General features: G+C 41.8%; 1 protein-coding gene across 2 annotated transcripts in view; it reads left to right on the top strand.

Annotated features, from left to right (window-relative positions):
• cep43 (centrosomal protein 43) overlaps positions 1–13,973 on the top strand; it is a 29,236-nt gene that overhangs the window by 1,910 nt on the left and 13,353 nt on the right. Inside the window, exons 2-13 of one of the 2 annotated variants that reach the window (XM_080744652.1) lie at positions 1,741–1,794; positions 2,713–2,767; positions 3,300–3,388; positions 4,984–5,106; positions 5,834–5,860; positions 6,381–6,437; positions 6,578–6,648; positions 8,164–8,225; positions 8,386–8,447; positions 9,548–9,613; positions 11,244–11,297; positions 13,613–13,809. In XM_080744652.1, coding sequence (XP_080600778.1) covers positions 1,741–1,794; positions 2,713–2,767; positions 3,300–3,388; positions 4,984–5,106; positions 5,834–5,860; positions 6,381–6,437; positions 6,578–6,648; positions 8,164–8,225; positions 8,386–8,447; positions 9,548–9,613; positions 11,244–11,297; positions 13,613–13,809 — 917 coding nt within the window. The remainder of the gene's footprint in view (positions 1–1,740; positions 1,795–2,712; positions 2,768–3,299; positions 3,389–4,983; positions 5,107–5,833; positions 5,861–6,380; positions 6,438–6,577; positions 6,649–8,163; positions 8,226–8,385; positions 8,448–9,547; positions 9,614–11,243; positions 11,298–13,612; positions 13,810–13,973) is intronic. The other variant, XM_080744653.1, reaches the window with a different exon arrangement.

Below are 13,973 nucleotides of genomic sequence, written 5' to 3'. Positions count from 1 at the left end.
CAGTCAGTTAGACAACCTGTTATAAGGCTAGATTTGATTTGGAACCCTTTTCAAGTGTGAACCACACTGTTCTAGTTGGCCGTTCCACGAGTTATTATCATCATCTATCCCAGGGGTCTTCAACAGGGGGTCCGGGACCACTAGGGGGTCCTCAGAGTTACTACAGGGGGTCCTCAGAATCTTTGTGTGATTGAAACTTGTTTTTATATTCACCACTTGAACCCTATGTGGGTCCATATTCGGAGAACTTGAGCCAATAATAGATCTACAAGCTCAAAAAGCCTCGCGCTGCATGGCGTTGTGAGCTTGTAGATCGGCTATTTTCGGCAAAGAGGTTTGGTCTAGAGGGGAAAAAGAGCAGACTATGTACAGAGTGAAAGGTCATGTTTATTAAGTATTGACAGTTCAAGTGGTTAAATATCTGAAAACACAAATTGACATGAATCCAACATACACTGATGATTGTGCTGTCAAACATTGACACTATATGGAATCTATGAAAATGTTGTGGGGGTCCCTGCTTCATCTCTCTCTCGACTAAGGGGTCCTTGGCCTGAAAATGTTGAAGACCCCTGATCTATCTAGTGCACTGCTTCCCAACCTTTCTTTTAGTAGCTGCAAGCAACTCAGATGATATCTGACATCTAGAGTTGTAATACCAACCCTTCCTTGACAGCCCATTCATAGAAACAGAAAAGTCCTGGCTGATTGTATTACTCACTAAGATGTCCGCTGTACAGACAGCTTGACTTATCCTCTTTGTATCTGTCAAATTTTGGTTTTAATAAACATCCACTGTAGACATGTTGTAACGTTTATAGAGCCTCCACTGGCGATACTGCGTTGCTGTTTTGATACACGCATTAGAGACACTTTTTGTCAATACATTGCATGCCGGTGATTATTTCTCTAAGTGTTTGAGTTTGGAAGCGCTCGTTTTCAATAAGGAAACGTCCTGCTGCCTCCTGCTTTGGTAGCAATTTCTAAACGGGATTGCTGAGTGATTTTCCAACATGCACTTCCGAACTCGAACGCCTTGAAAATAATCAGTTGCACGGAATTGATTGAAATTTGAATTGCAATTATGCCTACATACGTTACATATGTATTCATAATTGTGACCGAAGGTCACAGTTTAGTATGTAAACATGTCTCCGTCCGGACGTGTATGCTTTTTTACTATGGGTCTATGGGTTTGCCGCTCTGACATCACGCTCTGACATCACTGTGATGTGTCAACCACACTAACAGAATCCCTTTTATGCCCATATATGGAGATCCCTGATGTCATCGATCGACATATTGGAATGCCCATAAATGGAGGCCACATCGGCCACTAACAAATTAAACAGAATCTATATATGGCCAAGACAGCCCATACCTGTGTGGCTGGTTCTACAGACAGGGATTCGGATCTCCATGTATCGGTATAAAAGGGATTGTATGTATGATGATGTCAGATGTCATAGGACTTTCACATAATGAATAACTGAGTAAGCATGTTTAGGCTCTCAAAGCATATCTCCATATACAGTACATGGATCTCCATAGTCCATATATGGGTACCAGGGGTCTCCACATATGGGTAACTGGTCCGATATACACTGGCCAGATGGCCAAGACATGGCGCGACCTCGCTTGTCGCCCTGAGGCATCTTACTAGTGCATAAACTTATGTGTGTGTGTCTGTAATGAATAAAGTTAATGGTAAAGTGACTGGGTGTTTGTCTCCCCCTGCAGGCAGAGATGCGTGCTGCAGTGTTTCTGGCCATGGAGGAGCAGGATAAGCTGGAGGTAATGTTCCGCTGATGTTATCTGTTTGCTAACAATTTAAATAGTTTATCCACGTCAACTACTATTGACCACATGAACCCCACTCTATTCTGGAGCCTACATTAGGCAAACAGCTGACTTGCAAGCTCACAAGAGCAACTATTTCCGGCTAAGTGATTTGGTGTAAGAGGGAATAACAGAGGGGGCCTAGTATAGATCCATGAGGGACCCCGTGGAAAGCTTGTATGTTCAGAAGTATTACTTTACTTTTCTAGTCACAAGCTAATCTACAAGCTCACAACAAACAAACAGCTATTTTTACTGTGCAACAGTTGCACGAAGAAGTAGGACATTAATTTATCATACAAAAAAAAAAAAAAAAAATATATATATATATATATGTCATTGGTAGGCCTACAGCAGAGGTGCCCAGACTTTTTGACTTTTAAAACAACCAGCTCGATTTACTCACCCAGAAATGTTTTACCTGAGGCGGCTTTGGAATAGCAACACTGATGTTACATATAAGACAAATGTACTTGAAATGGGAAATAATGGGGGTAAACGCCTTCATCCTATCCGGTATGGTATGGAAGTGGTAGGTTTTTGGGTTCTTTGTATAGTGACTCCTGAAAACAAAGCATTGCATTGTGGGGGCCGGGAAGGGAGCTGACTGGCCCTTCTTGATGTCAATCAATCAAGTCACCTTAATTCAAGTGACAGATGCCAAACAGAGGGGTTTTGTGATTTTTGTTTATAAATATATATTTTTAAAATATTTTAATGATATATATGTTTAGGGGCATGTTTGTGATCTCCTGGTAGATCACGATCTACCTTTTGGGCACCCCTGGCCTACAGGGTCTAATTGTTTTTTGCTGTAACTGTCTACTTCACCCATAACTAACTAACTACCATCTGTCTTTTGTCCTCAACCAGAACAAAACACCCCTTGTCAACGAAAACCTGAGGAAATGCCTCAATACCAAAGATGGTAAGTTTCGCTCTCTTGAGAAAATGAGCTAATTCACAAAATTCCCTAAAAGGTTCAGGCTGATAAAAGACCCCTCCCCAGCTTCATGATCTGATCACCCTGTCAGGGTTTATTTCTATAATGATGCTGCTCCCCACTGATTATCCCGTGCGTATGTCACATTTATTACACAATTGCCTAATCGCAATAATTTTACATGATTGTTTCCATGTTGAGAAACGTTCGTATATTTTCAAACATTTTCAAGAATGTTGAAAATAGCTGAACTACAATCTTGCAAAGCTCCGTGATGCGACACGTGAGCTTTGCGTATTGATGTGTGTGACAATTCATCGTCATGTAAAATGTCATAATCGTCACAGCCCTATTGGTCAGTTTAGAGCAGTTTTTCCTTATCTTTTCCTTTTCTTTCATGTAACCCTGCAGGTTGTGTGGTTTCCAGTCTGGTGTCTTTATTTTATTTTTCCTTCTTCTTTGCAGGTCATGTGTTTGCCAGTCTATAGTGTGTTATTTTATTTATTCTTCTTTGCAGGTCGTGTGGTTGCCAGTCTGGTGATAGACTTTCTCCAGGTGTTCAACTTGGACTTCACCCTGGCAGTGTTCCAACCAGAGATCAACTCAGTGAGTATCAACCAGCAGGGCCTCCTCTGCTATTTACTCTTTACAACAGGGCTACTCAACATAAGGCAAAATACCAAAAGTCCAAGGGCCGCAAGCTAAAAATGACTTATTTGGACGTTTAGACCAGTGTTTCTCAACCACTCTGCCTGGGGACCTTTGGTGTGCCCCTGAGAAGGGTCAAGTGTGCCACTTGAAACTGCTTGAAAGCCAGTATTGTATTCATCATTTTAAAAAAGATTTAAAACTAGTGAAAACAGCCAATCTACAAGCACACAACTTCTCGCACCGCGAGGCGTTGTGTGCTTGTAGATCTGCTGTTTTCACTACTGTTGTGCGACAGCCTTGTATGATGAAGCAGGGCTTTACTTTGCGAAGAAACGTACAAATTTGAAACTTGGAGATACAAGGTTTCTTCCTGACAGTGACGATATTTAGATCCCCGTATTATGTTGGTGTGCCCATGGATTCTTGCTTGGGACATGAGAAGTGTGCCCATGCAGACAAAAGGTTGAGAAACACCGGTTTAGACAATGGTTAGTCTCGAAGTAAGGAACCACACAGAAAACAGTCACATTCCAATCTAGAAGTCCAAAACTCATTGAACAAAACGATTGTCGTGGAATAATTAATGCTGAAATGACCAAGTTTCTTGTTTTGGAACAAACAAAATAGCAAAAAAGGTCTTGTTTATCCAACCTTCTTGGCTTTTTTTGGCTCTTTTGTTTCTTTGTGACAGGGGTTTTGGAGAGAAAATGACATCAGAAATGATTTGTCCACACTGAAATAGAAATGCATGTTGTATAGACAACATGCATTTGTCTCACGGGCCGCTGGTTGAATAGCGTTGCTTAACAACTTTACAATTTAGTCTTTTTAGTTACAAGTCTTCAGGCGTTTGCATCATGTCAGTGATCTGTTGACAACAATGCGCGAGCGACTGTCATGATATGTAGCATCAGTCAAAACTGTCTCACCTGACTCTGGAATACCATTTACCACTGTACCATTGAATGTACCCTCACCTACTGCATCGCCGCTTGGTATGGAAATTGTACTACTTGGTTAGGAGCGGAAATCAGTGCAGAGGGTGGTCAGAACTGCTCAGTGTATCAAAAGTTAACAACAAAACTAAGGATTTCATTGCTTATGGTAAATGAAAGTATTCTATTCATTTATGCCAGGTGCGTCCGGTGCAACGCAGTCGCCTCGGCAAACAACAGAAGTCTTGATTAGATAGATTCCATTTCTGGTTACTGCATCATCTTATTTTTCTCTTCAAAAACATTCTTGAGAGAGCAATGCCATGTTTGTTTACATAGCTGCCATGTTGGATAGGGAACAAAATCAAGCAGCACAGATTAATATGAGCCTGTTGCTCTGAGCCTTCGATTAGACAGCGGTCTGTTAGCATTAACCCATTCAGGCCGGGAACACATTTTGCTGTTTGGGAGGGGCTTACAGTACATGTACAGTATGTAGCAACATATTTGTTTTGTAGGCTAATTTCTGATTTAGCCCTATTCTATAGGTTAGGCCTAAATGGGTTAAACCAAGCAGGTCAAAGAGTAATTATAAATGTTGTTGTTTGTTCCTAGCTGAATGGCCTGGACAGTCGTACACAGGTGTGTTGTGAGCTGGGTCTGTCAGAGACGGACGTGAACAGGAACTCTCCTCTGCTGCTGGAGCTGACCAAGTCCTCAAGGCACGCACGCACTGAGGTACACTACAACTCCCACAATCCACCTGGTCTGTGTGTTCTGTGGCACTTTGACATCTATATTGTCATTGTAACTGCACTATGTAACTTCCCGGGTGTGTGACTTGCTGACATTTTTACCATTGAGCCAATAGAGCCTGCCTGCTTGCTCATGGGATAAATGTAATCTTGATCATCTGTTCAGAATTAGTGTCAGATCCTGTGTCTAGATGAAACATGACCTTTGATACGATCTAAATGTCTCAATAGAAGAGCAGGGAGACAAAATACAACCACTCCAGTTGTATAAGCTACAGTATATTGTAGTAACATACTCTACCATACAGATTGGACAAAATTATTCATGGGAAGTTTGTTCAGTAACTGGATTCGCCTTGTCTCTCCAGGTTTTTAATAAGCAAAAATATTCATTTCATTTGGGACACTAATTTCACCCAGGCAGGAAAGAACACTTTTTATAGTATTTATAGTATTTTAGTTCAACATTAGTTTTGCTAAGTCTTGCTTCGTCACTTCACATTTCACTTGTTTATCGGGTTCCCTCTCCTAATTGGATGACATTTATTACAGAGCTTTTTACACGCACGCACACACGCACACAAACCATCTTTAAAGTTCAGTTTCTTTAACTATACACACTATATGCCACTGGTCTGAGGTCAGACTGTAAACTAAAATGAGTTTGTTTCTTCTCTCTCATGTGCTCTGTCCTGCTGCTCTGTTACCAGGGAGACAAATCTACAAACATTCCAAAGGTAATTATCATATCTCATATATAATGCAGTTTTATCCATATGGGGTATAATGTTATAATTTAATAAATAAAGTAAAAAACTCCAAACACATTGCGATGAGCTTATACGGTACTCTAGATCGGCTTATACTACATTTTGAAGGTTGGAAAGCGGAACACACACACACACACACACACACACACACACACACACACACACACACACACACACACACACACACACACACACACACACACACACATCTTCCTGTCGTTCAGAGCTTCAAAATCTTTGACAAAACATGTGTGTCCTATTTTCAGTTAGAGTCAAGCTCTCAGTGTCACCAAGACTGATCTCAGTCATTTAGACAGTGTTGGGAAAAGTACTCAAGTAAAAGTATCAATACTGCAATGTACAGTAGAAGTACTCAGAATTCAAAATGTACTTACAGTACCAAAAGTAAAATTACTCATTGTGCCCCATTCAACCAAGCCGTGTAATAAACGCATATATAAATGCCTCCCTCTTGTTGTCCAATCAGGAACTGTCCCCAAAGCAAATTGCAGACGCCAGGAAGAAGTTTGACTTCTATGACAAGGTGACACACAGACACACTCTCTCTCTCTCTCTCTCTTACTCACGCACGCACGCACGCACGCACACACACACATACACACATACACACACACCGCGCATGCACACACACAGTGCTCAGTGTGTTACTGTGTTGCGTTGCAGGACAGGAGTGGAGGCGTGCTGAAAGAAGATGTCAGATGTGTCTTCAGTGAGCTGTTCCCTCATTTCAACAAGTACGTTCATACATATACTATAATGGGTTATTATTACAATGTACAGTTTAGGCATTTAGCAGACACTCTTAGATCAGAGCGACTTACAATAGTAAGGTAATGCATCAACATCAATACATCAAATGCATAAACATAGTAATCTAAGAAAAACATACTAGCACGGTGGCGCAGTGGTTAGCGCTTCGCCTCACAGCTAGAAGGTCCTGGGTTCGATTCCCGCCGGGGGACGCTGTGGGCACTGGTGGCGTGTTCCTCCTCCGCGTCATCAGCGCCCACACCGTAGGTGGGGTTGGCGATAGGGCCTTTCTGTGTGGAGTTTGCATGTTCTCCCCGTGTCTCCTAGGGTTGATACCCTCACAAAAACATGCATGTAATCCTGGTCTCAATAATGCCTCCCCCTGGCCAGCCGGGGCGCCTGATGGAGGGGAAAGGAACTGGTTGGAATAACGTGTTCCTTCCACGCGCTACGTCCAAACCAGGGAAATCTCCACTGTCAGGTGAAAAGAAGCAACTTGGACTCCTCATGCATAGAAGGAAGCATGAGGTCAGTCCGTTGCCTCCCCAGGTTGGCAGAGGGAGAGCAGAGCCCAGGATTACATAGGCAATTGGCACTGGGTGAAAAAGTGGGTTACAAAATTGTGGGATAAAAAAATTATAAAAAAAAAAAAAAGAAAAACATACTGTAGGTAGACCAACCACCTATTCAGTCAAAAAATGTATTAAAAAAAAGTGAACAAAACGCTATCTAAATTACATGTACAGTATGGTCATTGAGGGTAGGCAAGTTCTATGGGCCAAGGTGTAGTCTAAATAGGTGAGTCTTAACACTTATGCTGCCGTTGACATGTCGGCTCGTCAATGAAAGGGTTACTACCATGGCGCCGTTGACGAGGCACCTCGTCACTCTTACTGTAAATACAGTAACACTGTTATGACTTACGGTACGTCTGGGCTGTCCATTCTGCATCGCTAATGTCTGCGATTTGTTTACGACGCACGTTGAGCGTGCACGCGAATTGAAGCTCCTCCATAGAAATCCATTGATCTTTCAATAAAGAGACTTCATTTACTCGAAAAAATACATTTTGATCCCAAGGCTGGCATGTTTACAGCTCAATCTGCTATCGTGCGGTGGCCGCCATGACACTTTCATGCCAACACACTGTCACGTGACTAGATGGGGGGGAAATATTGAAGAAAGTAAAGTGAAAAAACATCTGCGCAAATTACCGCCCGGCCCTTCAAAATAAGAGTAGAGGCCTGTGGTGCGGGAGCAAGCTGAAGCTGTTGTTCTAAGTGTAACAGGGAGTTCATTCCACAGTTTTGGGCCAGGAGGACAAAGAGCCTGGAACTAGTGGATCGTTGTCCTGCGTTTTTTGATGACAGTTCTCAGCTCTGGGCTACACATTTATGGATATCTTTCTAAATGCATATTTCTGTGTGTGTGCGTGTGTGCGTGTGCGTGTGTGTGTGTGTGTGTGTGTGTGTGTGTGTGCGTGCGTGTTGAAATGATAGGAACATGTTGGAGAGTTTCATCAATGATGAACTAAAGACCACAGACAAAGCCTCACGGAAGAGTATGTATTTCTTTGTGTATTATCGCGATGTGACACTTTTCGAGTTTGCAGATCGGCTTTACAGAAGCTTGTAACTAAATAACTACATTGGATCCAATTTTTTGTTTTTACATTTCCTGAAAACTAACCAGTCATGATGTGTGCTTTGTGTTTGACACAGAGACAGACTTCCAGGAGTTCTTGGGCTTGTACAAGCGGCTGTTCGCCCAGTGTCGCACTGTGGTAAGAATCCTTACTGTAACTTTATATATTTTGTTGGCTTTTTTCCATATTAGGCCCACTCCGATCAACAAATAGCCGATCAACAAGCACACAATGCGTTGAAATGCAACCCGTCGTGAGATTGTGGATTAAATGTAAAAGGAGTTACAATTTGGTGGGGAATGCAAGTCTGAAGAGGTGGTCAGGGCTGTCACGATTATGACATTTTACATGACGATTAATTGTCACTCAAATAATTGCGAAATAGTGGAAATAGCCGATCTGCAAGCTCACAACGTGTCGCGATATTTTCTATTCATGTCAATTTGTGGTTTCAGATATTTAACCACTTGAACCGTCGATACTTAATAATATTTAACCACTTGAACCGTCGATACTTAATAATAAACTTGACCTTTCACTCTGTACTTAGTCTGCTCCTTTTCCCCCTCTACACCAAAACTCTTTGCCAAAAATAGCCGATCTACAAGCAGTTGTGAGCTTGTAGATCGTCTATTTTTGGCTAAAGTTCTCAGAATATGGACACTAGGGTTCAAGTGGTTAATATAAAAAAGTTCTATCACTCAAAGATTTTGAGGACCCCCTGTAATAACTCTGAGGACCCCCTAGGGGTCCCGGAACCCCTGTTGAAGACCCCTGATTTAAACAAAGACAGTGCCCCCTGAGGCAGTTGCAAAGGAAATCAACAGCAGAGGGCACTGTTTTTCCTTTTTTTGCTGATGGCTTCCCAGATTGCATGCACCCTTGTGGAACAACATAAATGTTGAAAGTAATGTATTATTCATGCACTACATGGACTGTACACAAACAGTGTCATTTTATGTAATTAAAGATAATTTTGTCATTAAAACCAATAAATAATCATGAATGGTAAATAAAATATGATACATTTTATTGTGACGTCAATATTGATCAGAATAATTGTGATACTTGTTTTTGCCATACTGATGCATCCCTTGGTTTCCACCTCCAAATCATCTTCACTAATAATTGTGAAGAGCTGAATTAATCCAGCTCTATGGTTATCAATGGGTTAACACTGTGTGATGTCATTGTTCAGGTCATGGGTGTTGTTTTAACTCTGTGTTGTCCTTGTTCAGGTCATGGGTGACGTCTGCGAGGTGAGCCGTCCATCCAACAGGTTTGAGGAGAAGATGACCAGTAAGGTGCGTTTGTTTTGCCTGCTATCATTTCCAAGGTTGTATGAAATCTTACCACGTGCGATGAACCAAAAGCGGTGTCCCATTGAATAATGTAGAATGATTGAGCAATCACAGCAGACTATGTAACACTTGGAACCAGTCACAAAAACGGTGCAAATGCGTCGAATGGACTTTCTTTTTCCTTTGTGGCAACAGAAAGAACAAGGAAATAGGTCTTAATTAAATGTAACAAAGTAACACCATTATTTTTGAAAAGGTAACTAAGTAAAAAAGTACTCTTAATTGCAAAAGTAACACGTTGGGTTACTCCGTTATGCTAAAAAGGATTCCTTTACAGTAACGCCGTTACAACGCTGTTCAGTACACAGTTATATTATCATTGTTAATATCTGAGAGATAGGGCTGGATAATAAAGGCCATAATGTTTCTACCAGATATTTCTTAATGATGGTGTGGGGATAACTCTGGTGAGATTTGTCATTGATGATCACCATCGATAATAGATAAATAATGGATAAAGACTTGAGATTTTCTTCTTGACATATGTTTTCTTTTCTTTTATGTTTTCTTTTAAACATTTGTTTGTCAGTCTTAGATACCGACCCCACATATCACTGGTATTACATGTTTAATGCCTGTACTTCGCCATACATGTATGAAGTATTAAATAAATGAATAAAGTGCTAGAGCCACATACCGTTGTTGTAGGTTGAAAACCTTGCATGTCCCAGACCGTTGGTTCTGTATTTATCTTTTTAAAAATGAACTAAACTAGTGAAAATAACCGATCTACAAGCACTAAGCACACAAGGTGCGAGGCGTGTGCTTCATGAGACCACGATTTGATATAAAACAATGATTAGATCAATTGACGGACATACTCTTCAATGGCACAGAACCTGACTTTCTGAAGAAAGAAAAAAAATCACACCCGTGTTGGTGGTTTACCCACCTCATAGATCATGTGTACCGATTTTTGTGACATTTGAAGAAAATATGTAGGAAAAGGAGCAAAAAGTATGTTTTGGAGAAAATTCAAGATGGCGGAAAATCTATCATGGCGCAAATGGGCGTGGCCTATATGGGGAGATGTGTCTTGACCCAAGGAATCCAGGGAAAAAAGAATTTTCATTTTCCGATCTACGGTTCAAGAGTTACGGGGCAAAACGTAAAGTGGGCCGTTATAGCGCCACCATGAGGCCGAGTGATGTAATTATTTTTCGATTCATTCTTAAAATCATTATGAATCTCCTCTCCGAGGTTTGAAACTGTAGCTCCTATGGTTTACGAGAGAAAAATACTTGAAAGTGATTTCTTGCATTGTCCCATTATAAGTCAATGGGGACAATTAAGCGTTGTTTTTTGCCGATTACGTCGGCATGGTAAGGCGGATCGGAACGAAAGGTAATAGAACACCATTCCCGGCCGAGCCGCACATTTTTATGTATATATTGCGCGAGTGGCGTAAATGGTGCGGCACTAGTTACGCGCCGAAGTTTAGGAAGTTCAGGCTACATACACGGACGGACGGAGACCCACTAACACGGCCACGTATAGGAGCGTTGTGACCACCGCTCAAAAAAGGAATATACTCGTCAAATGTGTTAATAGAAAATGTGTGTGATGTGTGTAGATTCCCAGGTTTAGAAGTCCACAACAGAGAGTGCAGGAGCAGAGTACTGCTCAGGTAAAAACGTAACAAAAAAGCAGTAGGAAGTCACTTGAACCAGTGTTTTCTATGAGTGTTTATGCAGCAGCAGCCATGTTGAATAGGACTAGTGTTCACAGTGCAGGCATTAGGTGTTTAGGTTTGTTCCCTGCTGCTGAATAAACCCTAGAGGAAACACTGTCGCACGTCAATAATCAACCCATGCTCTACTCACACTGCTCTGCACCATTTAGCATCCCTTAAAGGACAACTCCGCCCTAAATAACATCTAGGCTCATTTTCCTACTTATACTGATCCCATATGACTGTGCATCGGGTCTATTAGACAGAAATGCCCCTGTTGTCCAGTTTCCCCAGCAGAACCCAGCAGTGGTGGTGGTGTGTTTGTAATAACTAGTAACACATTCATGAAAAAAAAAAAAAAAACACGTTTGAACACGTTCATAGTGTAAAAGCGATAGGCTTATGGGCTCCACTCTATGCTATGAGGGCTGCTGGGGAAACTGGACAACAGGGGCATTTCTGCCTAATAGACCCCATGGCCAGTCTTTCAGGATCAATTTAACTCATTTGCTGCCAAAAACGAGGAACCCGAGAATTTCGCGATGTACCACCCTGCCACGCCAGAGGAACCCTCTGGCGTGGCAAAAAAAATAAAAATAAAAATAAAAAAAAATTCCAAATTTTTTTTTTGACCCCAAAACATTTAGTAGGCATGATAGCGATCGCGAAATTGCATGTTTAACCCCCATAGCAACCCCATCTTTCAAACATGGCAGCCATGTTTGTTTACATTTTAGGAAAACATAATGGCTGCTATCTCATGAATGCCTGATTTTTTTGTTTGAAAGCTGTGAGCAATGTGGACACAGGTGGTGCATTATCTAGGCATGGGTGTGCATGATCCGTGCACTATGAATTACATGGAAGTCTATGGAGACAGTTTGGCTTATGAGAGTACGAAGGTATTGTTAAATGGCAGCAGATGAGTTAAGTAGGAAAATGAGCCTAGATGTTTTTTAGGGCGGAGTTGTCCTTTAATGGTCTTTCACACCAAGCACCATAACTCTAATAATAACGTTTATGCTGTATAGTATGTAGAAATCACTCTCAACTCAAGTTATGCCACACACAATGAATCGTTATAGTTGTAATTATCGTGTTTGGCGCGGATGGCCGTTCACTCCAAACCTCTTGAGTTGAATTGATTTAGGTAAGCCAAATGGACTAATTTGAACCAATCCTCTCAGTTGTCATTAAAGACGGTACGCAGTCAAACCCTCTGTGTTAATTTAACCATTTGTGTTTCTGAGTGTACAAAGAACCAAAGGGTCCATTTGGTTACATACGTACACACTCAGGGTTGTATTTTATTATTAATTATTTATTTCCTTTACAGTAAGTGCTGTCATCATGCTATGGTTGAGCTGATAATGCTGTTTAGCTACAGTATAGCCCTCAACTAGGGATGGGACGATATGAAATTTTCACACACATCACGATTTTCGCGACCAAAGAAATCGCGATTCACGATATTATCGCGATAATCATGAAATCGATAACATCCATTATCCTGGGGCGGAACTTTTGCCAAAAAATAGCAGATCTACAAGCGTGTGAGCTTGTAGATCGGCTATTTTTGGTAGAGAGTGAAAAAAAGACTGTATCAAGTACGTATATTATAAGTATGTTTAACCAATAGAGGGTTTAAGTGGTACCCGATATGGAGCTCGGCAAATAAAAGGTGAATTGATCCCAGTGCATGACGGAGGACGATTGAACGATGAATTAAATCTCCACGATACGATTATCGATTATTATCGTCCCATCCCTATTCTCTACAGACATGCTAACAACACAATCACTCTGTTACCGGCTCCAAACCGCCACATGCATCTCTACCCTGATTTGCATGCTTGTTTGTTTTTTTACTAACAACTCCATTCATGTTGCTAGAATAATGTGCAGTACACGAGGGAGACTGTAGCAAAGTAGACTTTATACCTGGATTTATGTTCCTGGGTTGTGCTGGTCAGTGTACAGTAGTGATGGGCAATCTTGTTCATTTCAGTGAACGAACGGTAATGATCCATTCAAACGATTCGTTCACGTTCACCGTGCGATCGTCCTGTTAAAAAACACTTTTGTGGGATGAACGACACATCACTAGTGTACAGGCTGATGGGTTGTACTGGTCACTGTACAACCCAGTGCTGATGGTGCTGCTCCGCTCTGCTTTTATTTATCAATGAAAACCTAAATCCAGTCTCTCCTCTCCTCTCCTCTCCTCTCCTCTCCTCTTTTTTTTTAATCTGAACTGTGTTTTTTCAAAGGGAGTGGAGCTGACCCGCGGTGACCCCAGTGTGACCTCCGGGGTCAAAGGTGACTCGGGCCCGGGCTCCGGCAGGCCCGGCGACAGTTCCTCCTCTGTGCTGAGGAGGGCGCTAGACCTGGACGTGGAGGAAGACGGCGACGAGGGAGACTCCTTCTTTGACGACCCGCTCCCCAAACCGCAGAAGACGTACGGCTGGTGAGAAACCATTATAATGAATCGCATTTTTATAGCGCTTTTCCGAGTGCTCAAAGTGCTTTACAATGGTTCATTCATTCATACTCTGGGAGGTGAAGCAGCGAACATTCGACGCCAGCGTCCTCACTTCCCACATTCACACACCAATGGTGGCAGGCTAGCAC

This window comes from Nannobrachium achirus (assembly GCF_963921795.1).
Source record: "Nannobrachium achirus genome assembly, chromosome: 16".
NCBI lineage: Eukaryota > Metazoa > Chordata > Actinopteri > Myctophiformes > Myctophidae > Nannobrachium > Nannobrachium achirus.
Note: the sequence above shows the minus strand (reverse complement) of the source record. Positions and strands in the feature narration are given on the sequence as shown.